Source organism: Puma concolor, chromosome D4 (genome assembly GCF_028749965.1).
Source record: "Puma concolor isolate L17-30 chromosome D4, mPumCon1.1.hap2, whole genome shotgun sequence".
NCBI lineage: Eukaryota > Metazoa > Chordata > Mammalia > Carnivora > Felidae > Puma > Puma concolor.
Window position 1 is genome coordinate 87,154,747 of NC_141679.1, and position 25,957 is coordinate 87,180,703.

The following is a 25,957-nucleotide window of genomic DNA, read 5'->3' on the forward strand; positions in this document are numbered from 1 at the left end:
CTACATAAAATCATTGCCCACAGCCCAGGGGCGTGTAATCCCACCAGCATAACCCAGTCTCAGAACCCTAGACTCTTAGACGTGGGGTTGGCAAATTTTTCCTATAAAGGGCCAGATAATAAACAGATTCCGTGGGCCATGTACTCGCAGTTGTAATTACCAAACTTTGACGTCGTAGCCTGAAAGCAGCTATAGAAACAGGTGAATGAATGGGCTGTGTGGTAGTAACACTTTATTTATAGAAACACAGAGGACCAACGTTCGCCACTTCCTCTCTTAGAAGAACCAATCTTAGAATTTTTCAGTCACACTCGTAGGATCAAAGAGTCTCGGAGTCTCAGAGTTGAGTGAGCACCCGAATCCAACTAACTCACATCTACTCCTCCAGAATGCCACTCCTGACTGCTACTGCCCCCCAGATGCCCAGAGCCACCTTAGGAGATAATAGCCCACCAAATAAAAATGACTCTGGGTCAAGCCGCAGTGACCCATAGGCCTGGAATTCAAATTCTGCACGCTGACCACATTTCATAAATCAATGAGAGGGTAGGACGCTCTGTGTTGGGGTAATTCTGTTCAGACCCTTTTCTTTGTATTTTCTTCTACATGGATGCTGTACTCAGAAAATGTGCAGGTGGGTTTTGTTTTTGTTTTTGTTTTTAGTATTTTTAACAAATGGCATCATACTGTCCACCCTGTAGCTTAGTTTGGTAAGTATAAATCATAATATATATTTCTCTATATTTCTAGATCTAGCACATTCTTTTGAATTGTCATGTAACGTTCCAAAGATTGATGGATTACAGTGTACTCATCCAGACCCCTTGGGTTGGGCAGCAGTAATGCCGGCCAGATAGAGGCAGAGGGGGAGAAGAGCGGGACAGCAGACAGGTGGCGATTCGTATTGCCCCTGAACCCCACAGCCCCCCCCCAAATTTCCACATGGACCTAACTACAGATTTAAGTGTCACTGTCAAAATCCCTGAGAACATGGGTGATTTGTCGAGGCCCCGGCAAAGATTTCCTGCCTCAGGCTGGAAGAAATCCCACAGGGGAAGATGGGCAGCTAGGATGGCCCAGTGTTTTTAAATGTCCAAAAACAGGGGCGCCTGGGGGCTCAGGTGATTAAGCTTGATTTTGGCTCAGGTCATGATCTCGGCTCAGGTCGTGATCTCGCGGTTTGTGAGTTTGAGCCCCACATTGGGCCCCACACTGACGGCACAGAGCCTGCTTGGGATTCTCTTCCCTCTCTCTGCCCCTATCCTGCTTGCACTCTCTCAAAATAAACTTAAAAAAAAAAAAACAAAACCCAAAACTTTAAAATGTCCAAAGACACAAAAATCACTGTAGCCAAAATTTAGAACAAGGTTATTTCAGGTAAGAATAATGGACAAAGCCCCCCCCCCCCTTTTTAAATGTAAAATGCTTATATAAAAATCATCAAGAAAAATACTGAGCTACCTTGATAAAGAGCTTAGGTCACATGGAGCCACGCCCATACTACTAATCAGAGAATTAAAAATTGAAACAAGAACACCATGTCCCACCTCTCGTTGGCAAAGGTTTTTGGAATTTTTAAAATTCTATTTTATTTTTATTTTTTAAGGAAGCCCTATGCCCAGCGTGGGGCTTCAACTCACGACCCCAAGATCAAGAATCACATGCCTCACCAACAGAGCCAGCCAGGTGCTCTGGCAAAGGTGTTTTTTTTGTTTTTTTGGTTTTTTTTTTTGGTTTTTGTTTTTTCCTTAAATCATTGTCTGGAGAGAGAGTCAAAGTGCTCCCCTAAATCAGCAGTGAAAACTAGACTCTTTTGGAAAGTAGGTTGGCAACATGTATCAAAACTTAACAGAATATTCAATCATTTTGACCCAGAAATCTCACTAATGTGGAAATCTATCCCAAGGAAATAATCCTATGTAAAGAATGCACAATATTTTCTGCGCATTTATAACGTTGCACAACTGGAAGCAATCTAAATGTCTGACAAGGGAGGAAGGGTTAATTATGTCGTGTCAATATGATGGAATATGCGCTCATTAAAGTGATATTAAGTACATTCGTCAAAGTTCTAAAAATACATGAAGTGAATATAGCAGGAGACAGACAAGTGCATTGGACAGGATTTCACCATGTAAGAAATCCACAGAGAACATGTTTGAGAAACACACTAAAATATTGGTAGCCACTGTCTTTGGGCAGGAAGACTGTGATTTTCTTTTCTGGTTTTTCACATAAAAAAAAAATCCAGTGTTATTTTTATAGTAAGTGCCTTGTTCTTCAATCTGGTGGAGATTATGTTGTTTAAAATATTCCGTTAAATGACCCCTCAGCTCAACCTGCATTTAGGATTAATTAATGATGACTACTATCTGCCAACGTTTTGTTTGAGAGAGAGAGAGAGAGAGAGAGAGAGAGACAGAGCATGAGCGGGGGAGGGGCAGAGAGAGAGGGAGACACAGAATCCGAAGCAGGCGCCAGGCTCTAAGCTGTCAGCACAGAGCCCGACGCGGGGCTCGAACCCACGAACCACGAGATCGTGACCTGTGCCGAAGTCAGACGCTTAGCCTACTGAGCCACCCAGGCGCACAGGACCCCCAAGATTCTTGGCCTAAAGGAACGACCAGCTCTGCTCCCTGGGGCTGGGGGGTGGGGATGCCCTTACCGAGATGAGATCTTTCTTGAGTACCAGAGTCATGACGCCTTCGGAGCACTTGGGCTGGATCAGGGACAGGAGCAGCTCCTGGTTGCAGCTCTCCTTGGGAGGGGTGGTCTGGACAGGTGCCGGAGAGGTCTGCAGCTCACCACCTGCAGGGCAGCAGAGGCCGGCAGGCAGTCAGCGCTCCCTGTGCGCCAGGCACCAAGCGCTTCGGTAACTAGCCGCTCAGTCCTCAGGCGGGGCACAAGGAAGACAGGGGACAGGAAGACAGGGCTCCCCTGGGCTGACGCAGCGGCCCCGTTCACGCAGCGGCCAGGGGCACTTTCGCTGTCCCGGGGCCACTGATCCAGGGAGAGGGCGAGGGAAGGGAGGAGGGTGCTCACCGCAGCTGCGGGCCTGCAGGGAGACGACACTGGCCAGCGGGAGCTCCACGAACGATGCCACCACGCTGGCGTTGAGTCTCCGGGCCTCCCCCAGCAGGCCTTGGGGTGTGTCAGGGAGCACGAAGCCACGGATGTTCTTCTCTGGAAAGATCTTGAAGGAGTATTCCCCAGTGGTCTAACAAGAGAGCAGGGAGCCACAGCCGCAGTCAGGGGGCAGCCTGGCAGGGGCGCCGCAGGCCAGCCAGGGTTATGGCAGGCCTCAGTGCCACCCTCCTTTGCTCCTACGGTTTCCTCTCTGCCTGGGCTACCTCCCCTCATCTCCTGGCTGCTGTTTGTCCTTCACATCAGCTTGGGGTTCACTTCTCCAGGAAACTTCCCTGACCCTGTGGGCTGGGGTAGGGGCCTCCCGAAGGGATGATGGAAAGCTTCACGGAGGAGGTGCCATCTGGGTGGAGGTCTGAAGGAAGAACAGATAGTGCACAGAGGAAGAAGGTGGATGTGTGAAGGCTCAGGGCTGGGGTGCTAATGCGGGGAGTTTGGGTTCCCTCTTTGGAGAGCCCCTGCGAGGCCCGCGCAGGGCTGTCTGGGTCGCGGAACAAGACTCACCCAGATCTGCATGTTGTGGTTGGCGTCGATGAGCCAGGACACATAGGGGGGCCCTTGCAGGATAAGCACAGCGTCCGGATCCCCCGAGGCACAACGCAGTTCCACCTTCACGGTCACTGTCCGGGGCCTACAGGGAGACAGACCCCGGCGTCAGCGCAGGGCAGGAATGCGGGGTTGGGGGGGACCTGATGGAGACTGGCCAGGAGGGGACCAGACCTGGGGTCTGGTGGGCAGCGATTGAGGGCTTTCGCCTGGTCTCTGTAGGTCCGCGGGATGGGCGTGGAAGTGGGTGGGGCTCAGGTCCATAAGGGGCGGGGCCCAGAGATAAGGTGGCAGAAACAATACTGTTACCTAGCCAGGGGTGGGGCTTGATGCGGGCGGGGCCTGGGGCGGGGTCAGGCACGCTTACCTGTCCTCGGTGCCTGGCAGGACCCTCACGATGTGTGCTTCCTTGTGGCCAGGCACACCTTCCAAACGACAGCCCCGGACAGAAGCCGGAGAGAGCGGCTTCCATTCGAGCGTGTGGCCCATGTCCATGAGGGGTTCCAGACTGCAGGAGGACGGTGACCCTGGGGCTGTGGGGACAAGCTCACCTCAGTTCCTCTCTGGAGCAGCCTGGCACCGCTACACAGTAAAAGTGGGGTGGGCAGGGTGGAGCAGCAAGGAAGTGGGGTGCCTGGGAGGACCGGAGTTCAAGTCTCCCCTCCACCACTTACTGCCAGGTGACCTGGGGCAAATCCCCTGGCCCGTTGCCTCATCTGTCAACACAGGGGTAATAAAGGCATGAACCCATGGCTCATGTTAGGGGTGCAGCCCAGCAATGACCAGCGCATCACCTCACTTTCTTCTTTCTTTTTTTTTTTTTTTTTAACTTTCTTCTTTCTTACGGCATCTACCATGACCTGAAATTATGGAATGTATTCATCTGTGGACGTGTTTATTATCATCTCCCCACCACGGTGTTGGCTGCAGGATGGCAGGATCTGGGTCCGTCTGCACAGACTCCCCAGATGCCTAGCATAGGACTGAACACATAGTAGGTGCACAATAAACAATGTAAACGTGCTGCTTTACAGCACGTAAACTGACTTGCTCTATGTGACCTGGGGCAAATCACATCCCACTTTGGAGCCTCAGTGTCCACATCTGAGGAACGGGTCAGAGGAATTCACATTTTTTTTCCAGAGCTGAGTCCTGAGTCCAAAGAGGCTGCTGGGGGAAGCTGACCTTGGTCCAGACGGAGGAGGATGCTTTCAGGGTCGTTCAGCTCAGCCACAGATGCGATGGGGCCCTTTGTATCTGCCCAGTTGAGGAGCTGACTCTTGGTGGTGAGGGGTGGCAGCTTTGTGGTGTTGATTCCTGGGTGCCCTTGGAAGATGACCATCTTGGGGTCCTGGGAAGACATGTGGAGGCTCAGAGTGCTGTTCCTGGGCCTGAGCCCCCTCTGTTCCATTCAGGAGGTTGGGAGGTAACTTGGGGAGGCAGCCAGTTGGTTAACTGGAGGAGGCAGGGCTGAGAATCCCGAGGCTGATAGATCTGAAGCCCCCTAATTAGCCCCCTACCCAGAGCCAGATCTGTCCCGTCTCCCTCCCATACCTGGGGTGCTGGATGGACACGCATCTGTGTTCATTCACCTGTTCATTCAAACACCACCTCCCCCGCCTTCCATAGTGTTACTCATTCAACCTACCCTTGTGACATTATGTGGCTAGGGTCTGTGAGGCACAGTGTCTGCCTCGCCCACCCCCGCATGGTGCCAGACACATAGTAGGCACTGGGAAACATTAATCCGACTTTGTGCCCGGGCCCTGGGCCCCGCACCGGGGATCCTGACGTGTCAGATTTACCCAGATACCCAGCACATAGCAGGTGCTCCTTGTGCCGAGGGAAGGGAGCAAGGAAGGAAAGAAGAAACAAACGAGTAAATGAATGAATGAATGAGAGACTGAGGGATTGTCCCTGCCCTGGGGGATCTTACCGCCCAGAAGCCAGTCATGCCTCAAGTCATTTGAAACAACGGTAGACGGAGGATGTTATTTAATAGACGCAAGGGAGCAAGACAGGTCTCTGGAGGGACAGGGATGGGAATCTGGAGGCGTCTAGCACCTCACTGCTCTACTGCCCATGCCTCAGGTGAGACCCTGGTGGGCCAGGGGAAGGAAGCAGGGAAGACTTCCTGGAAGAAGTGTTCTGTTGAAGCCAAAAGGATTCAGAGGGGCCCCAGACTCAGGAGTTCCTTTGCATTCCATCTTCAAAGCCAGGCGCATCGCTCTGGAACAATACCACCTTAAGGGCTTCAGGCTAGATACTAAGGGGGACTGCCTGACAGTGGGGGTAGGCAAGACACCACAGAATGGTCCACCTGGAACGGAGCAGGACTTAAACGAGGGAACAAAGTGATGAGCGCCCGGTGAGGATCCCAGCCCCCATGATAGAAGGGCTGGGGCAGTGGTTTAGAGCTGGAGAGGAGGGACCTTTACCCAGTCTGACTCTCAGGGTCATCATCTGTAAAATGGGCATGTAAAAGGGATTAAAGGGCAACGCGTTTGTCAATTGCCTGGTGCTGGGTCAGACCCAGAGGCCCGAGCCCCAAACCCTGCTGCGGCCCCTCTGGTGGAGTCCCTCCACCCGCTCAGGTAGCTGTGGCTGGGACGCCAGCAGCTCCGACAGTGCCCCACCCCCATCCCCAGTATTCTTAGTTCCAGGGAGGAAGGCCTGGCCTGGCCGGAGCCAGCCACTACTGCGACCTTCCTGCCAGGCGGGTGCATTTTCGTGTTCCCTGCGTCACCCAGGGCCCCGCCTGCAGGGCCCAGGAACGGGAAGGGGAAGGGGGTGGGGGGGCGCTGCAAGTCAAGGCGGGGAGGAGGAGTCCTGGCAGGCCTGGCTCTCCACGGGGCCTTGATTTACCCCACGGGGAACAGAGGGAAGTACTACACGGGGCTGTTCGGGCTCTGCCCTCCTGATCGGTGTCCATGGCTCCCGGGGCTTTCAGGCTGGCCCTCTCCCTCTGGTGCCTGGGGCCAGCCTGGCTGCTTCACCCCACCCCCAACCGCTCTCGTCTCTGGGCCCATCTCCCAGGCAGCCCTGGATCTGGGTCTGTCTGGGTCCCCAGCTTCCCTCCTCCTCCTCTCTCTGTGGTTTCTCTGAGCGTCTGTCTGTCCCTCCCACAACATGCTGCCTCTGCCTAGTTCCATTTTTCTTTCTGTGTCTCTCTCCCCCTTGTTATCTTTGCTGTTCACCCCCACCCCTGCCCCCCGCTTTCTCTGGCGGTAAACAGCAGCTGCTCCCATCTGGGGGCCACCTCCCAGGGCCTTCCAGTAGGGGAGGCAGTGCCCACAGGCCACCCCACCTCCTCCAGCCCTGACCCCCCCTTGCTGCGGGTCCCAGCCAGTTGACCTCCTCTCTGGTGGGTGTGCCTGACACTTAAAACCTGAGTTTTTAAAACATATTTTTTTTCTCCAGTGTAGGCCATGTCCATGAGAGCAAATGCTGCAAATTCAACACAGCGTAAAGAACAAATAAATACCTCTCTCTCAATCCCACTTCCCAGCCGTAACCACTATTAACACATTGTTAGGTTTCCTTTTCCTTTGCACATAAATGTTTTCAAGCAGATCTTGTAACTTCTTCAAAGACAGTGACCAGATTACTTTACGGGATGTCACTGAATCCGATTCTGCCGCCGGACAGAAGGGACAGCAGAGGTGATGCAAGAAGACTGGAGTTGGCCGGGGTTGCCCGTCACCCTGACTCCCACGTCCGGGTTTGGAATCTTTACCCCAGACCCTGCCGCCTTTTGCGCTCTCTCATCAGGGCCCCATGGGATTCGCCAGGCAGGGCCCCGGTGAGTAACGTCAGAATGAAAAGGAGAAGCGGGGCTGCTGGGGCAGGGGAGCCCGGCCCACAGAGACGGACAGCAGGGGCCTCCGCCCAGGTTGGAGGTAACACACTCACGAAGGCCAGGTTGAGTGGGATTCCTGGGGCCTGTAGCCGCAGGAGCACGTTCTTGTTCGCGCTGAGGACCAGGAGCACCTCTCGGGGCCACGTGCCATTTTGCGTGGACTTCTGGATTGTCAGCTCCAGCTCTGACACCTCCTAGGGTGGGGGCAGAAGAGGGACACGCGCAGCAGTCAGCCTTGCTCAGCCTGTAGCAAAGACTCACTGTCAGCTTCCCCTCCCCTCTCCCTGCCCCACTGGGCTGCCCCTGTCTCCCAGCGCCCAGAGCCGCGCCCGGCCTTCGGGAGATGCTCAGGTAATATTTGCTGAGTGAACGAAGGCGATTAGTCTCATCAAATCCAAAGAGATTTTTAAAAAGGCAATAAGCCCGAACTGTATCCAGTAGATCAAAGGTGGTTGTTTCTATTGAGCGCCTGCTGTGTACCAGGCCTGCAAGCATCTGTGTGACTTAGACAGCGCCCTGTGCCCCTTCTCTGTTCCTAGGCAGCAATGTTGAGGCACCCGCCCCTTCCCAGCTTGCGGTGTTCCTGTTTGCCTTACTATCTTGGAGCACTAAAATGCCTGTATTTTTGTGGCTGGAACGCCATCCTTTTGCTAGAAGACGAGGAAGTTGAAATCATTTGTCTTGAGAGGTACCTACTGCATGAAAAGTTTTAATCTCCCGTGGTGTATGCAGTTAGAATGCTTTCGTAACCACAACCGCATCCACAACAACAACAACGCTTAACACTTACGTGGTGCTTACTACGTGCCAGGACTGTGCTAAGTGTTTTGCATACGGACTTTTCTACTCACAACCTGAAGAGGTAGGCAGCATTGTTCTCACTTAATAGATGAGGAAATGCACAGAGAGGTAAAGTCACTTGCCCAGGATCACACAGCACTAAATACAGAGCTAGGATACGCACTCGGACAGGCCTCGCCTCTCACTGTATGGCCCCACATTTTTCTGTACCTCCTTATTCCCAAGAAGAAAAAGGACACGGCGATCCCCAAGGCAAAGCTTCTATTGAAAGAACAGCACCCTCAGCCCTGCCCAAAGACTTTCTGAGCCAGTGAACAGGTGGCTGCTGAAACCGAGGCGGGGACGTGCCTCAGGGGCCCCACCACGGACTCACGAGGACAAAGACAGATGGAAACACTTCACTGGAAAAGGAGCTCCAGACGCTCTCCAAAGCGGGCAGTCTCTACACGGAGATAAAACCTAACCCCTTAGGGGCGCCTGGGTGGCGCAGTCGGTTAAGCGTCCGACTTCAGCCAGGTCACGATCTCGCGGTCCGTGGGTTCGAGCCCCGCGTCGGGCTCTGGGCTGATGGCTCAGAGCCTGGAGCCTGTTTCCGATTCTGTGTCTCTCTCTCTGCCCCTCTCCCGCTCATGCTGTGTCTCTCTCTGTCCCAAAAATAAAAAAAAAATAAACGTTGAAAAAAAAAAAAAAATTTAAAACCTAACCCCTTAAACCTCCTCATACTTCTCAAAAGGGAGAGTGGTATTTCAAGATGAAGACATCAGTGGAAAGTTTTAGATTTCACTTCCAATTATCTCCTGGCCATTTCCCCAGCTGATGTCACAGAGCCAGAGAGCGCGCTGCAGCCACTGGAAAAATCTGCCCAGAAGTATTTCCGTCAGTCAATAATGACACCATAGTCACTCTCTGTTTGTGACTTTGCTCTTTAAAACAAAAGAGCGAACAACGTGATTTCATTTTCAACGTTTCACAAGTAGCTCTTCCATTTTAGTGAGCTACTGAGGTTGGCTATCTTTGAATCACGACTTTTGTGCGAATTTATACAGCAATATATATTTCTAATTTATATTTTATAAGATCACATTTTTGATTTGTGTTTTCTTTTATAGTTGATTTATTGAGAGAGAGAGAGAGAGAGCGAGCGCGCGCAGGGGAGGGGCGGAGAGAGAGGGAGAGAGAGAGAATCCCAAGCAGACTCCACGCTGTCCGCACAGAGCCCCATGAGGGGCTTGGACTTGTGAGATCGGACTTGAACCATGAGATCATGACCTGAGCCGAAACCAAGAGTCAGATGCTTCGCCGAATGAGCCACCCAGGCACCCCTCGTTTAATTAGCGTTTTCTAAAGGGTTTATAACATTTTGGTTTTTGAAATATCTTTTAAAATCAATTTCGTAAAATATTTGTGCACCCTAGGGGTGCCTGGCTTAGTGGAGAATGAGACTCTTGATCTCAGGGCTGCGAATTCAAGCCTCACTTTGGATGTGGAGATTACTTAAATAAAACTTAAAAAAAATAGGTATACATTCTAAACACCTTAAAAGTTAAACGCTGGGTTTAATAGATTTGGGGAAACTATGAAATAAAAATCTAAATGTCAGAACTGACATTTTGTTCCGGGATTGTGATCTCTATCTGAAATTGTTGTTTAATTAATTAATTTAAAAATTGAAGCATAGGGGCGCCTGGGTGGATCAGTCGGTTGAGCGGCCGACTTTGGCTCAGGTCATGATCTCGCGGTCCGTGAGTTCGAGCCCTGCGTCGGGCTCTGTGCTGACAGCTCGGAGCCTGGAACCTGTTTCGGATTCTGTGTCTCCCTCTCTCTGACCCTCCCCCGTTCATGCTCTGTCTCTCTCTGTCTCAAAAATAAATAAACGTTAAAAAAAATTAAAAAAAAGAAGAAAAAAAATAAAAAATAAAAAAATAAAAATTGAAGTATAATTAGCAGACTACTTGAAATTAACCGGAGCAAAGGGAGACCCACCTCCGCGGTACAGCCGACCTGCCAGAATCTTTGAGAACGGACCTGCCCTCGCCTCCTTACCCTGAATGCGTGTGTAATCACATCTGTTTGCACAGCTCTGTGTGGCTACTGAACGCCGTTCAACTGTACCCTCTAAACGGGCAAACTTGACCTAGACGAAACGGTTGACAAAGCAACTGACTATCGGTAATTTCACATGGTTCAACTTAACCTGTGCCTGGCCCTGTACTGAGCAGGCGACATGTGCTCTTGTGAAGCGGAATCGGGTATTTATTCTCCCATTTTCCGGGTACAACACCACTGTCTAGCCCCATCTGTCTGTCCTCACCCGAGGGAATGACCTTTGGGGCCGCACACAGCGAAGAGATGGGCCCCGTGATTTGGAGACGCTCATCCACAGGGATGAGATCTGTCCTCTGCCCTTTGCCGGGCATCCACGGCCCGAGAGCTCGGCAGGCGACAGAAAAGCTGGGAGGGCACCCTCGGAGCTGGCAGGAAAGAGCCCTGGGAACCCTCATTCTTGCCGCTGCTTGGCAACTGTACCTGCTCCCCTGTACCTCAGTCTCCCCACTTGGTAGGACGGGGTTGGGAACAAATACCAGGTAGGGTTCTGGATAAAGGAAGTGAAAAAAGAGAAGTGGAGGTCAGCGTTGGGTCACGCCAAGGGTGAGGGCATTAAGAGACTGACGCTTCGGGACATTTGTCACGACACACTCAGCTCTCCACCCACCACTCAGTTACCACCACGTCCCTCCTTGCACGGTTGGGGACTGAGACACAAAGAGGGGGAGCCACGGGCCAGGGCCACATGGCGAGTGAGCGGCGTGGAAACTCAGGGAGTCGGGAAAGCTGGGCTCCCTGGGGTCTCGGGGCTCCCGGACCTGGCCGAAGTCAGCTGGTTCCCAGAAAAAACCGGCTGGGTTTCCACAGCAAACATTTCCATCCCGTGACCCTGACTCATCCGTGCAGTCCCTCATACGCACACGGACTTCCCTCTTCCTTCCCAGCCCAGAGCCCAGAGGCAAAGGAAAGGGGTCTGCCTTGGCCCCCACCTCCAGGTTCCCCGTCTTCTGAATGACATCCTGGGAATTCGGGGGAGCCTCGTGGAAGTGGGCAGGCCAGCCAGCCCCTCACTCCCAGCTCCAAACCGGGCCAACCCCCGCCCCTTCCCCGAGTGGGTGGGCGGGAGACCGAGTTTCTATTTTTGTACCAGTGTCCCACAGATGCCATTGTTGGCCCAGCGGTTGGTGGCGGGAAGGGGGGATTTCGGTGAGGAGGCCCTGAACACTAGTAGCCACTTATAGAAAGTTGCTTCCAGCAATTCTTCTAGGAGTGGAGCCTTGGGGCTGCCTGCAGCCCCCACCCTCCTAGGGCCAGACTGGAGCCGGCCAGATTGGAGCCAGCCGTCCCTCTGTCCAGCCCAGCAGACTCAGATGATACGTACAAGCAGGCTGGCAGGGGAAGGGGGGTGGGGGTCAAACCCAGACTGGTCTGATTTCAAACGCGGGCTCAGTCGTTCATCTGTGACCCTGGGCAGTCACTCTTCTTCTCTGGGGCTCGATTTCCCGATCTGGGAAATCGGCTGAACGATAACGCCCGCTTCACAGACTGGTTGAGGGCTCAGTGAGATTCTGCTTCCAGAGTGTGCTGGCCAGTGCCTAGCTAAATACGCAGCAGCGGATGGCTTTCATTACCTGCCTTCTCCTCCTGGCCCGCCCATCCCGAGTGCCATGGGTTGGGGCTGGGGAGGTTGGCATTAGAGGTGGGCAGCAGTTAGCTGGAATAGCCTTGGCTACGTCTCACTGTGGCATCCCCTCTCTGGGCCTCGCCCTTCCCCTCTGTGTAGTGAGGAGTGGGGCTCAGCGATGTTCTAGTATTGTGTGGCCGCTGGATTTCATCCTGCCATCTTGGGTGGGGGCGGGCGGCCCAGCGTCATAGTCTCTAGCCAGGTGGACACAGAGGGGGTTTCCAGACCCCCCCCCCCAGGAGAGACCTACTACTTTCCGACACTGAGGGCCCCTGGTCAGCCTATGTTCTCCCCACCTCCCCAGTTCCATTTGCCAATCTGAGAGGCCAGTGCTGGGCCCAGCCTGGGGCTTCTGGGCTCTTGAAGGGGCACAACTCTCTCCTCCAGGAGCTTGGCAAACACCCCTAAACAACCAGAGATGGACAGCAAGTGGCACCACGAACGCCTTGGGATGGTCAGTCAACAAATGTTCACGTGCATGTACATTTCTCCTTCCTTCCTTCTTTCCATTATCCATCCACACACCCATCCACCCACCCATCCATCCAACCACCCATCCATCCATCCATCCATCCATCCATCCATCCATCCATCCAATATTTACTTCCAGTCTGACCCTGAACTCGACACTGGGGACACAACAGTGAGCAAGCAGACTATCTATCCCCACTCAGCCTGTTTGGCTGCTGCCCATTCTGTGCCTTTCCACCAAACTTGCCCCTAATATCTGTAAGGCCTGGGTTACGACTACAAACGGGAGCCCCTGGCTTCCAGCCCGCCCTCCTTTCTTTTTACCTCCTTCTCTTCACGAGTACGGATGTGGGCGACGCAGCCCGAATGCCCAAGCTCTGCCATGGCCACCCCCTACACACAGCCACTGTGCCCATCCTTTAGGTCTGGAGGGGCTTCTACTAGTCACGCAGTGCCCCCGCTGGAGGGTGGGACAGGAAAGAGCCCCATGCAGCCTCAGGAGGGGGCTCAGCACACACAGGACAGGGAATTCTGGAGTCCGGGTACCCAGAGCACGGACTCGGGGGACGGGTACAGGCTCCACGTCCCTTTGACCTGCAGCTACCCTATCCCGGCGGAGGAGCACAACTGGAAGAGGGCCAGAGAAGAGCCATTAATTGTGGGGCCTGAACAGGGGTCCCCATTGCCCCCGAGTCTGAGAGTGACACTGCCCTCCACGGCCCTTCACGGCCTCTCAGGATGGTAGCCCAGGGCCCCTCCCGCTCTCATTCTCTCTCTCTCCCTGCCTGAGCAGCCTTGCCTGCCCCTCTGGTCAGGAATGAGTCAGTGCAAGGGCCCAGCAGGTTTCGTCTGCTTGGGGGTGGGTGGGGTGTCTTTGGCCACGGGTTTGCCCAGAAGTAGGGTGAATCAGCGGCTGCCCCAGCTCTGCCTGGCTGCCTGGGGTTTGTTAGGAGGACAGATCGGTGCAGTCGGTCTGACGGGAATCGCTGAGACACCAGGCCGGTTTCCTGTCTCCGCGGGTCAGGATGTGACCCCGGGCCCCCTCCCGGAATCCAGGCTCCGGCCTGCCCTTCGGGGACCCGGTGAGATAGAGCCCCTGCCCAGTGGCCCCCTTGTCTGTCTGCCGCAGACCTCTCTTCCCCGAGCCGCTTGGCTCCCTCAGCTCATCGGCTGTCCACCCGCAGGAAGTCTGAGGATTCAGACGCCGCGCAGGGGTGGACGGGACAGCCGTTTCTGCGTGCCAGGGTTTGAAGAAGGCGGCCACAGGTCGGGAGGGCTCGGGCTGGTTGCTGAGATAGCCGCCCCCCCCCCCCAGCCCCCCGCCAGCTCATGTTTCTGGCCTCTAGGCCTTTGCTCCTGTGGGGCCCTCTGCCTGCAATGCCCTTCACCCCCCTCTCTGTCTGGCTAGACGCCAGGAGTCTTTCACTAATGCCCCTTTCCCTCCACAGCCCCACGTGCCCCTCGTTGCCGATCCCATTACTCAACACCCGGGGTGCTGATGCCCACCTCTGCCTCTCCTGGCTTGGGATTGGCTCGATGGCAGGGGTCACGTCTGCTTTCTCTCTGCACCATCAATGCCCAACGCTGGCTGGGCACAGAGCAGACACCTGTCGATGGCTGGTTGTCGGGTGGTGGGGAGGGGGGGCTATCAAGGACCCGATCCCTGGGGCCTCCCCAGGGAGAAAGGGGCCTTCTGGGTCACAGCATGGGGTCTGGTGGGATTCACCGCCCCTACCTCAGCCACCTGGTAGCAATAACCTTTGGGGATCAAATTAGTTGACTGATGGGACGATATTCTGGAAACCATAGCATACCCGGCAAGACTTTTACAGGTGAGACACGGAGGCCAGAGAGGAGACATTATAACAACAAGCAGTGCTACTGGGCAGGCCTGCACTCAATATTTGCCTGCCCCACCCCACTGGATTCTCACCACCCCCGGAGGTGCTGTTATGGGCCCCGTATTTCCCATGGAAAACCAAGGCCTTAGAGAGGTAGCCCAAGGCTGTGCTGCCCTGAGCTGTGAAACCGAAGTTCAATCTGAAGACTGGTTCCAGAACCTGCGTGCTTCACTGTTGCATCAAGGTCACACAGCAGTGCGTGCATTCATTCATTCATTCATTCAATCATTCGTTCACTCAGCAGTTATTTGGTATCTGTCAGGCCCTGGGCCAGATCCTGACGCTCTGTGATTCTTCGGTGAGTCCCTGAGCCCAAGAAATATGTGTGAGGGGCTCCTGGGTGGTTCAGTCAGTTAAGCATCTGACTTTTGGTTTTGACTCAGGTCACGATCTCACAGTTCGTGAGTTCGAGCCCCACGTCGGGCTCTGCGCTGACAGCGTGGAGCCTGCTTGGGATTCTGTCTATCTCTCTCTCTCTCTCAAAAAGAAAGACACAAATATGTAAGAAATAGGTGTGTGTGTTGGAGAGTGAGGAGAAGGGGCCCCCTCTGCAGGCCAGGCACCGTGTGGGGTGCTGGTCAGTGACATCCAAGGCTGGAGCGCCACTCTCCTGAGCCCCAGCTGTCTCCACCACCCCCTCAGACACACATGCCTGGCAGTCTTGGGGCTTGCAGCGTGGCTTCTCGGATCAAAAGCCAGACGCCCCAGGGACTGAGTTTTCTGGAAGAGGCAGAGGGTGACAGGAGATTCTGTTGCCGTGAGCTCTAGGACGGCACGAGTGACCCTGGCATTCTACCGTACCCCTAAAAACCCTCCGATGACTGTCACTGCCCACGGGATAAAGACCAAACTCCTTAATATGTGACAGGGCCTTCTCACCCCCGCCCCCATCCCTGCCCCAAAGGTGGACAGCAAGCTCCCGCCACGGCGAACCACATTTGGACCCTAACCACGGTCCTTACCTGCCTGTGCATTCACTCTGTGCTCTGCTCTTCCCTAACGCCTCCTTCGCTCCATGAGCTTCTGACCATCCTTCGTGTTGTTGCTTCCTCCAGGAAGCCCTGCCTAATCCCACAGCAGTTGGAGTATCCCTGCCCTGCTCTGCCCTCCCCAAGAAAGAACCAATCACCCGGATCCTGGCTGACTGTCTACACATCTGTTTCCCATAGACCCGGGCACTTGGCAGGGGGCTTTTCTCTGACTCTGGCCCCTCGTTGAAAGATTAGGGTTGGGGGAGCCCAGTCACCCGGAGGAGGTACAGAGACCTGATCATCAGAACAAACAAAACGAACTTCTAGAGGGCAATCTTATTTTCCATATCATCACCAAACTTGAAAAAAATTACAATGGCTACGAAAACCCTATATCATGTGCTTGGCGCTATCTTGGCTTGGGGATTATCGAGGCCCGCAGTCCCAGTGGCAGGCAGGGCGGTGGGGAGCAGGCCCCCCCCGATATTGGTGGTCTGGGCACCCTCTTATCACCACACAAATGCAGGGCAACTTAACAGTTTCAGGGGCAGCTTGGCCACAAGTTCACTGAGCTGACACCACTAAATGGCTTTCAGGACCTGAGGCCACATCAGCCAGGTGTGGCTACCGCCCAGGCAGGCCAGATGCCCACTGAACACACACCCAACTGGGGAGCCAGGTGACAGCCTAGCGTGGGGGCTCCCAGAATCTAGTGTGAACTGTGGCCTGGGACATGTTGCTTTGCCTCTCCAGGCCTGTTTCCTCCTCTGAAACGTGGGGGTAATAACAGACTCTGACAGATGGGCCCTTGGGAGGCTTAACACACATAAGATGTTGAACTCAGGTCCTGGCTCTTAGTAGGTCTCTAACAGTACCTAGCACACAGGAAGCCTCACACAGAGTCTGGCACAGAATTTAGCGCGTAATAAGCATTCGGTCGGTGTGTTATTATCATTAGGAGGGACTTAAGCTAACGCTGGACCTCAGGAGGGGTCTCAGGAGGGACGCTGGTCTCCAAGGTGGCATCACCGGCCGTCCAATCTCTGTGGGCTGCCTGGCCAGGTCATAGATGTTCAATGAGGGACATTCCAGGGAGGGGGATTTGGACTCCACGGAGGGAAAGCCCTTCTCAAAGCCCAAGCTGCCTGGAGGGGAGCTCAGTCCACCGAGAAGCGTCAAGATCCTCACCGTTGCAGGTGCACAGGGGGTGGCTCACCTGGTTCGTCTCACTGCTCACGTGGTTCTTCTCCACTCAGTGGCCAACCCCCCCTTCCCACCTGCGTCTTGTGGCATCCAGCAGACCTCTGTGATGCTGGCCCCAGAAATGTCATCCCTTACCGACCCTGTGAGAGGCCCACGTGTCCCTCCTGGCAGGGGCCCTGGTGAGGATGTGACCCACTGCTCCAGGGACAGCCACAAGGAAGGCTCCCCTCATCCCCTTGGCCCCGGGCCTTTCTTTGGGGCCCCACCCAGCCCTGCCAGCAGGCGCTTACCCTTGAGGACTCCAGGAAGAGAATGTGGACTTGAAGGGTAGCATTGGGGACCTGAGCCACGCAGCCCTCGGGAACCCGACTCGTGACGTATGTCACCTCGGCATCCACAGGCTGTAGGTCACAATGGACAGTTTCTGCAAGACCTGTTGGGGAAGCACAGCCAGGGAGAGCCCCAGATAAGAATAAGGTGGTGACAATGTTCCCACTCTCTGAATGCCTACTGGGTGCTTGGCACCGGCTGAGGGCTTTATTACCTTCTCGCAGCTACCCTACGAGGTGGATATCATTATATCCATTCCACAGATGGAGAAACTAAGGCTCAGAAAGGAAAAGTCTCTTGCCTGAGCTCACAGTGCTACTAGGGGTTGGGTTGACGGAGAAAATGCAGGATGCCCAGTTAAAGTTGACTAAAAAATGATTAATTTTTAGAAGTGTAAGCATATCCTAAATATAATAAAATGGGACATATATTATTTTTTTTCATGTTTATTTATCTATTTTCAAGACAGAGAGTGAGTAGGGGAGGGTCAGAGAGAGAGGGAGACATAATCCCAAGCAGGCTCTGCGCTGTCAGCACAGAGCCCGATACAGGGCTTGAACTCACGAACCATGAGATCATGACCTGAGCCGAAATCAAGACTTGGACGCTTAACCGACTGAGCCACCCGAGGCACCCTGGGACATATTTACACTCAAATTTTTTTCATTGTTTACCTGAAATTCAAATTTCACTGAGCCTCCTATATGTTCATTTGCTACATCAGGCGACCCTTGCTACGCGGAAGGGCTCACGCATGCACGCACGCAAGCCTCCAGGCTGGCTCGCTCCAAAGGGAGACGAGGCCCGAGATCAGGAGAGGAAAACCTTCCCTCCCGTGCCTCAAGGAGGCTGGGAGGAACGAGGCAAGGAGGGTTGAGAGTCTCCTGGCCCTGAGGGACAGAGGCAGCCAGAAGGGCGGCCCAGGTTCAGAGGGCGGCCCTGGGAAGTAGGCCTGGGCCGCAGAGCCTGCCGCTGGGCCGCCCGGAAACGCAGGTCCTGAGGGAAGGGAATGGAATTTCACCCTGACCCAGCAGAGGAGGAAGAGGAAATGAGGCCCCTACACCTCGTCCTAAGGAATGTGCCGGGGAAGGGGGGGCTCCGGAGGAGGGAAGGAGGACAGAGAAGGGGAGACTGTTTGGAAGTTTGTGTCTCCATCTTGTCGCGCTCATTTCCTGTTTTCTTGGAGATCAAAGATGGGCGCGGAGGGACTGGCCGCACGTCCAGCCGTCGCCAGCTCAGAGGAGGGGGGCGAGGGAGGCTTCTTCCGAATCCCAGGCTATTGGACCGTCTTTGTCTAAGCCAGCCTTGCTGGGCTCAGGACCCCCAGGGGGAAGAGAAGGACTCAAGATGGCCGTCCCTGGTCACGGCAACACCATCCACCGGCAGCACGTTGAGAAGGAGAAGTTCAGGACGAGGACGTTTGGCTGCTATGGGGGCCCAACCTTATACATCCTTGCCCTGGCCCCGTCTTGTGTGCAAGAATCAGAACGCAAGCGTCATATGACATTTTGATTGAAGGCAAGGTCCCTGGAGCCAGGCCGACCTGGGTTTGAATCTCCGGCCCGGGCTTACTGGCTATGTGGCTTTGGTAACGATTTCACCACTTTGGACCTCATTTTCCTCGTCTGTGGAACGATAATTAGAACCCACATAACCCGTAGAGGTTATGAGACAGGGCATGTGGCATTTCTTTTGGTTACAGTTATTTGAGTGACTTCCGTCACTGGAGAAGAACGAACTGCATGAGGAGGTTGGGGTGAGGTGGAAAGGGCAGTCTGCAGGTGAGGGACCTCTGACAGGGAGGTCACTGGTGCCTCAGGCCAGCAGACCCCCTCTCCCCAGCAGATGGGAGGGCTGACCCCACCTCCTGCTGTCCCACCCCCTGGTGGCCCACTAGGCCCCTCAGTGCCCCTCAGTGCTCTCTCTCCCACTGCCTATCAGCAAACACAGACTTGGTCCAAACCCTTCCTATACAGATGGGAAGACTGAGGCCCGGAGAGGCAGGACGTGAGCAGATCACACGGCACATGGCTAACCAGGCTGGGCCTTGGACCCACCTCTCCCCACAGTGACCTGGGGTCTGGCCTGCAGATTAATGCGGTGCCTTCCTCCTTTCCTTGGGACTTTCCCTGCCCCCTCCCCAGACTTCCAGGAACCCCAGTTCCTCCTGGATTGCCGGGCCACCCGGGGCCACCTCCTCCATGCCGTCAGCGGGAGAGGCCACAGGCCTGGCCATTATGTAATGATCAGATAACGGGCCAGGCTGGGAGATCAGATAAGAGGTCCATTTATTTTGGGGCCTTTTCGAATCCTGGCTCCCCCACCCCGCAGACGAGAATGGGGAGACAGGCGGGAGTATGACGCCCGGGCCTGTCTCCCGGAGCCGGAGGCGGGCCCAGACAGAGCTGAAAACAATCCCCTGGCACCAAGGGAAACGCCAGGGCCTCCCGGGACCCGGCTCGGAGGAGGCGCCACCAGGGGCCTGGGTGACCCGGCCTGAGCGAGAGACCCAGGAGCCACTTTCCCACCTCTGTCCCCTTCCTCCTCCGCCCCACCCATGAGCATAGAGCCACCTCGGCGCTTTCCAGATGGCCACCCCGGCACCTTGAAAGGCCACAGAGAATAATAATGGTCGAGAAAAGCAACTCCAGAGTCAGACAGCCTGGGTCAGACCCCAGCTCTACCCCTTAAAAAAGATGGTCACCTTGAGCGAAGGCCTAACTTCTCTGAGCCTCGGTTTCCCCGGTTGCAAAACAGCTTTCACCGTGCTTACTGAGAGCCAGGAACCATTTCGAGGCTGCCCAGGAGTTCATTCGTTGGATCCTTGCAGCGGGCCTACAGGTGGGTACCGTTATTGTAACCACAGGCCGCATGGCGAGATGAGATCCGCAAGGTGCAAGAGTTTGCCCGAGGTGGCCCAGCTATTAAGTGTCAGAGCCCTGTATTTGTACCCCGGGCGATCCGGCTCGCGCGCTCAGCACCCACTTCCCAGCCGTGTGAAGAGCCTGGTGCCTCGTAAGCACTCTGAACACACTAGCTGTGATTATTTCATAATACTGGGGCAGAGCCTTATTGACAGGCTTTTCCTCTTCCTCAGTCACCCATCCACCCTTTGCTCCTTTCAGGGTCCAATTACAGCCTCACAGATTCCCCAGCTTCCAGCCCAGCCACCCCCCAGTGACGCCCCAACGCTCCCTTCTCCCTTCTCCAGTCTCTCCCGTGGCTCAACGCCCTCAGGGTCAAGTCCACACTCCACAACCTATCACGGAATTGACAAGGGCAGGGATGGGATACGTGCCAACGTTCAGGTCCCGATTCTGCCAGCTCCCAGCTTCCTTTCCGTGCCTCAGTGTTACTATCTTCACAATGGGGATGACGGTAAGCACGACACCCTCCTCATCCACTTGCTGAGAAAGTTGGTCAGAGGACGCCTGCCCGCTAAGCGGGCTCCTGATGCGCGGGGTTGCTCAAGACCGGGCAACTGCTCTCATGATTATTTATGCCCACTGGGGAGTCGTGAGCTTTTCCTCCAAATACACCTCATTCCCTGCATCAGCCGCGCTCTTTCCCAGACCAAGGGTCTTCCCTTACTTGACCTCTTGGTCGACTTCTGTTCAACTCTCAGAGCCCTTTTGTGACGGGACCGATCCAGTTACACTCTCGCTGGATGGGTCAGTGTAAGGCCAGGAAGGGAACCAAATCTCCCCTCCTCTCAGGCAGTATCGCACAGTGGTTAGACCCAAGGCTCAAGCTCCAGCTGCTCATTTCTGGGCGGTCCGCATGAGCAGATCTCTCCGCCTGCCTGTTCCCCAGTCTCGTCCGCTGTCAAATGGGGGCGACAGGAGTGTCTGCTTCTTTGGGCTTTTGTGAAGTTTGAGTCTGATGGGACAGATCAGGCATGGTTCAGCGTCTGGCACAGAGTGAGCGTTGAGTCAATGTCAGCAGTCACATTTGTCCCTTCACCCCTATCCCTGTCCCAGGGATCAAGTCAGCTCCACCCCAGATGATGGTCCTCTTCAGGCTCCGGGGCTGATGTCCCAAAGCTGGGGCCGGAGCTGGATCTTAGTGTCACTGTCTGTCTGGCTGAGATGACAGAGAATCTCCACGGTCATGTCCCCAGGGTCTCGTCCTCTGACACCTGGCTCACACATCTCCTCTTTTGCCTCCCGGCAAATGGGAAAGTGCGCTGGAGTGCAGGCTCTAAGGGATGGATATTTGTGGTCTCTGTCCTGCGTCACTAGCCCCCTCTCCAGAGAACCCCAGATCCCCGCACAGGTGGTAGGCAGCACAGGGCTCCAAGTCCCATCTCTGTCCCAACCCTCAGTGTAGGCTTGTCCACACTTCGGAAACACTCTTTGATCCCAGCCACCCAACATGGGCCTCGAATCCCAGCATCCTCGCCTCTGGGACTCTATCCAAGTGAAATACTCCAAAATACAGGAAGAGGTGCATGTACCAAAAACGTGCGCGGCGGTGGTATTTATAACCAGCCTCCAAGGGGAAACCACCTAAATATTCAGCAATGAGATTCACCAAACGACGGGATGGCACATTTAAGGGGAAGAACATTCTGGAAACACGATGGGGTGGTTATGGAGTCTACATGACAACATAGAAACCTTCTGGGGCATAAGAAGGGTAACCAAGACTCCCACATGTTGATTCGTTTGCATGAAAATTACCTTAACAAGCTAGACAAAAACTAGTAAGCAACCCACCAGCATGTTAACAACGCCTACATTAATAAAAGAACTCGGGAAGTGATTTTTTTCCCGTTATCTATTTTCTTTAAGGAGGAGCCCGAAGTGAATATATAACTAAATTGCTCTTTAAAAACCTACATGATGGGGCACCTGGGGAGCTCAGTCAGTTAAGCATCCAATTTTTTTTTTTTTTTTAATGTTTACTTATTTTTGAGACAGAGAGAGAGAGCATGAGTGGGAGAGGGGCAGAGAGAGAGAGGGGGAGAGAGAGAATCCCAAGCAGGCGCTGCACCGTCAGCACAAAGCCTGACACGGGGCTCGATCTCATGAACTGTGAGATCATGAGCTGAGCCGAACTCAAGAGTCCGGACGCTTAACCAACTGAGCCACCCAGGTGCCCCAAGCATCCAACTCTTGTCTGTAAGACAATTAATTGCCTAGAGAAACCTTGTGCTGGAGAGCAGGGATGTTGGAATTTTATCCATGCATACTGTGCGTTATTACTGTTTTCTTCTTTTTTTTTTTTTTTAAGATTTTATCTTTAAGTCATCTCTACACTCACAACCCTGAAATCAAGAGTCGCACGTTCCACCGACTGAGCCAGCCAGGCGCCCCTATTACTGTTTTATTCTTACAGAGATGGAGTCATGGCCATTTGAACATCTAATGCTGCGTCCCAGACATCTGTCCACAACAGTGTATAGATTTAGCTTTTTCTTGGTTTTGGCTGCATGGTATTGCACTGCATAATAATTCATTTGATAGAAAAAACAAAAAACAAAAAAAAATTCATTGGATAGGACCCAAGCTGATGGACATTTGGGTGGTTTCCAGTTGGGTTTTTGTTCCAGGTACCTGTGGACCATACGGTTTATTTTGGAGTTGGACAAATCTTTATGGAGTTGGGCAAACAGCTCCATAGAGCTGAAGGCTGAGCTGTTACACAAATTACAGTTTTGAGAGATTCCACCAAGCTGTGTTTCCAGAAGGCTGGACCCATTCTTGGACTCGTTTTGGACCCATTTTTACCCTCTCTGGCCTGATTGAGGATGTGAGGGTCACTCCCACCCCATCCCCAGCGTGGAGATCTGGGTTCTACACCTTAACCCAGGCCCGCCATCTGCCTTCCATGGGCCACAGATGGTAAATGAGTTGAGCTGGATGGTTTGGAATGTCCTTGAGCCCTGTGATCACCAGCAGGGTGCTGGTACCTGTTCACAGGAGCAGAATGATATAAGTCATCCGTTTTTCCAACTGGCTGTTAAACACAGCCATTATTAAAAATTAAATTTTGGGGTACCTGGCTGGCTCAGTTGAGGGAGCATGTGAATCTTGATCTCGGGGTTGTAGGTTTGAGCCCAGTTTGGGCCCCAGGTCAGATTCTTGGGGTTGGGATTCTCTGCTCCCCCTCTCTCTGCCCCTCCCCCACTCGCACGGTCTCTGTCTCTCTCAAAATAAACAAATAAACTTAAAAATAAATAAATAGTGGTGCCTGGGCAGCTCAGCCAGTTAAGCATCTTGACTCTTGATTTTGACTCCGGTCACGATCTCACGATTTGTGAGATCGAGCCCCACATCAGGTTCCGTGCTGACATCCTGGAGCCTGCTTAGGATTCTCTCTCTCCCTCTCTCTGTTCCTCTCCTGCTTGTGCACGCACCCTCTCCCTCTCTCAACATAAATAAACTTTAAAAATAACAATAAATAAAAATAAAATCTTAGGGGCGCCTGGGTGGCTCAGTCAGTTAAGCGCCCGACTCTTAATTTTGGCTCAGATCATGAACCTGAAGTCATGGGATTAAGCCTCGAGTTGGGATCCTCGCTGAACATAGAGAGTGTTTAAGACCGACTCTCTCTCTCTCCCTCCCCCTTCTGCCCCCCCCCCATCGTGTGAGCACGCTCTCTCAAAAAATAAAAATTAAAAAAAATAAAATCTTAAAAAAATTGGGGCGCCTGGGTGGCGCAGTCGGTTAAGCGTCCGACTTCAGCCAGGTCATGATCTCGCAGTCCGTGGGTTCGAGCCCCGCGTCGGGCTCTGGGCTGATGGCTCAGAGCCTGGAGCCTGTTTCCGATTCTGTGTCTCCCTCTCTCTCTGCCCCTCCCCCGTTCATGCTCTGTCTCTCTCTGTCCCAAAAATAAATAAAAAAAAAAAACGTTGAAAAAAAAAATTTTTAATAAAAAAAAAAAAAAAAAATTAAACGTTATAAAGCTTACAAATAAATTATGTATTTTAAATGGTAACAAATAGCAAAACTCATTACTTCCTACTAATTTTACTCCATTTCACTAGATCCTCGCTCTTGAGGTTATCTCTGTCTGTCCCATCTTTGGCGTGCCAGACAAAGGCACTTCTGGACCTCGCATCCTAACTTCAAGTTTGGGGAGTTGGGAGCTTGAATTCAGCCACGTGGGAACATTTACACCCTGAACATTGACAGAATGCTATCCCCCACACCCTCCACCCCTGTTGTTAATTATTTTCCAGCACACCCCTGCCTTCCATCCAGTACAACCAGAGCCTACATGGATCTTTCTCGGATGATTACGAAGAAGAGAGCGTTATCAAGCTAGAAATGTGGGGGAGGCGGGAGAAAGACAGGGCAGCCTGGGGACCGTTGCGCAGCTCGGGTAGGCTTCTGTCTGGGCTGTGTGAACTTGGCAGGTCACAGCCTCTACTTCCTCTCCTGTAAAATGGGGAGATAAAGGCGGCCATCTTGCAGGGTTGCTAGGAGCTACATGGGTGGAGGGGGGGAGCTTGCTTAGTACACGTGGTTAGGAGCCACAAGCCCGAGGTCAAATTCATGCTAGGTCACTTAATGTCTGAGACAGTTTTCTGTGATCAGTGAGGCAGTGGTAGGGGTTAGGGGGTTTAAAATGCCACAGGTGGAATCAGGTGGGGAGGGGGGTCACTGCTGTGCTCTTCCCTTATGTTCTCCCCACCACACCCCCAGATCTTCTAGGGAGTTCCTAGATGCACCATGGGTGAAGGGGTGCCCATAGGAGCTGTCCCCTGGTTTTAGGCGGACACAGAGAGGCCCACATGAGTGGGATGAGAGGTTGGGAGCCCTCAGCTTCTCACGGCCACTCACCTGGTCAGTTTCAGAAGGCCAAGAGCCAAGACCACCTGGAAAACCCCCAGGCTGAGGAACTCCCACAAAACCCCTAGTCCGGGGTCGTGCCCCCACCCGGCAGCATTTCAAGGAGGCGGGGGTAAGTAGAGGCAGAGGGAGAGTGCTAAGTTCAAGAGCATTCTGGGAGCCACTCACAGGCCCCGGAGAGGCGAGGGGCAGGAATTTAAAGCTAATCATACAGCCACAGTAAACAACACAGGACCCTCCAGCCTTCCCGAGAACTCTCTCTACAAGACTGGCCTCACCACCGACCATCGCCACAGCCCAGGAGGAGTTCTATTCCCACCCCCACTTCACAGTCCCCCAACATCACACCGCGAGGAAGCAACCACACGAGATGCGAACCAAGTGCCCTAGTGCTGGGAATCCACACGCCCTCCTTTCCACAGGTTCTTCAGACAGGAACTTAGGCTCAGAGAGGGCAGGAGACTCTCCCAGGGCTGCACAGCAAGCATTCTGGGACCTGGGCTTCTTGGGGAGAAACTGGACATAGCTGGAGGCTAGAGGCCAAGGTTAAGGTAAAGGTAAATAACTCATCTGTGTTTGAGACTTTCAGGGCTGAATGTTCGTCGTCTTGCCAAACCAGGATGGTTTGTCGCCCTATGGTGTCCATCTGGGGCTGTCCAAACCCCCTCGGACGGCCCCACTGGGCATGAGCTTGGGACCAGGCCAGAGGCCGGGAACACTTGGGGCCAAGTCTCCCCACCCGGGGTCCCTGGACACCTACTTGTCGGTCTGAGGCTGCAGACGGCCAGCAGCAAGGCGACAACGTGGGGAAGCGTGCCGCGGTCCATGCTGTCCAGCTGGGGGTCTGTGCGCCGGGCCTTATCCGGTGTCCAGGGGCAGGGCTGCAGGCGGGCGTGGGGGCCGGCGTGGGCGCGAGCGGGGACCCAAGGGGAACAGGCGGCCGGAGCGGTGGCGTCCCTGCTCCAGCCTTCTGAGGTGGCGGCCGAGGGGTCAGGAGAAGTGGGCACAGGGGAGCAGGGCCGGGGGTCGCTGGCTGAAGAATGAACGGGGAGGGGGTGCTGGGCTCCCGTGGACGGCAGCTGCGACACAGCCCTGGCCCGGGGGTGCAGATAGGAGCAAGGGTATGAGCGGCAGCGGTGGGGAGCTCCCGGCTCATCCAGCCTGGCCCGGGGAGGCAGGAAATGCGCTTCCTTAGAGAAGGG

The 25,957-nt window shown here is 54.1% G+C and overlaps 1 protein-coding gene across 1 annotated transcript in view; it reads right to left on the minus strand.

The window, feature by feature from the left end:
* The window catches only part of ENG (endoglin), a 31,479-nt gene extending 5,522 nt beyond the window's left edge, over positions 1 to 25,957 (minus strand). The window contains exons 1-8 of the mRNA XM_086684096.1: positions 25,516 to 25,957; positions 16,917 to 17,059; positions 7,603 to 7,743; positions 4,876 to 5,041; positions 4,058 to 4,223; positions 3,649 to 3,775; positions 3,043 to 3,217; positions 2,666 to 2,808 (exon numbers count right to left, since the gene is read on the minus strand). Coding sequence (XP_086540222.1) covers positions 2,666 to 2,808; positions 3,043 to 3,217; positions 3,649 to 3,775; positions 4,058 to 4,223; positions 4,876 to 5,041; positions 7,603 to 7,743; positions 16,917 to 17,059; positions 25,516 to 25,582 — 1,128 coding nt within the window. The 5' untranslated portion in view covers positions 25,583 to 25,957. The remainder of the gene's footprint in view (positions 1 to 2,665; positions 2,809 to 3,042; positions 3,218 to 3,648; positions 3,776 to 4,057; positions 4,224 to 4,875; positions 5,042 to 7,602; positions 7,744 to 16,916; positions 17,060 to 25,515) is intronic.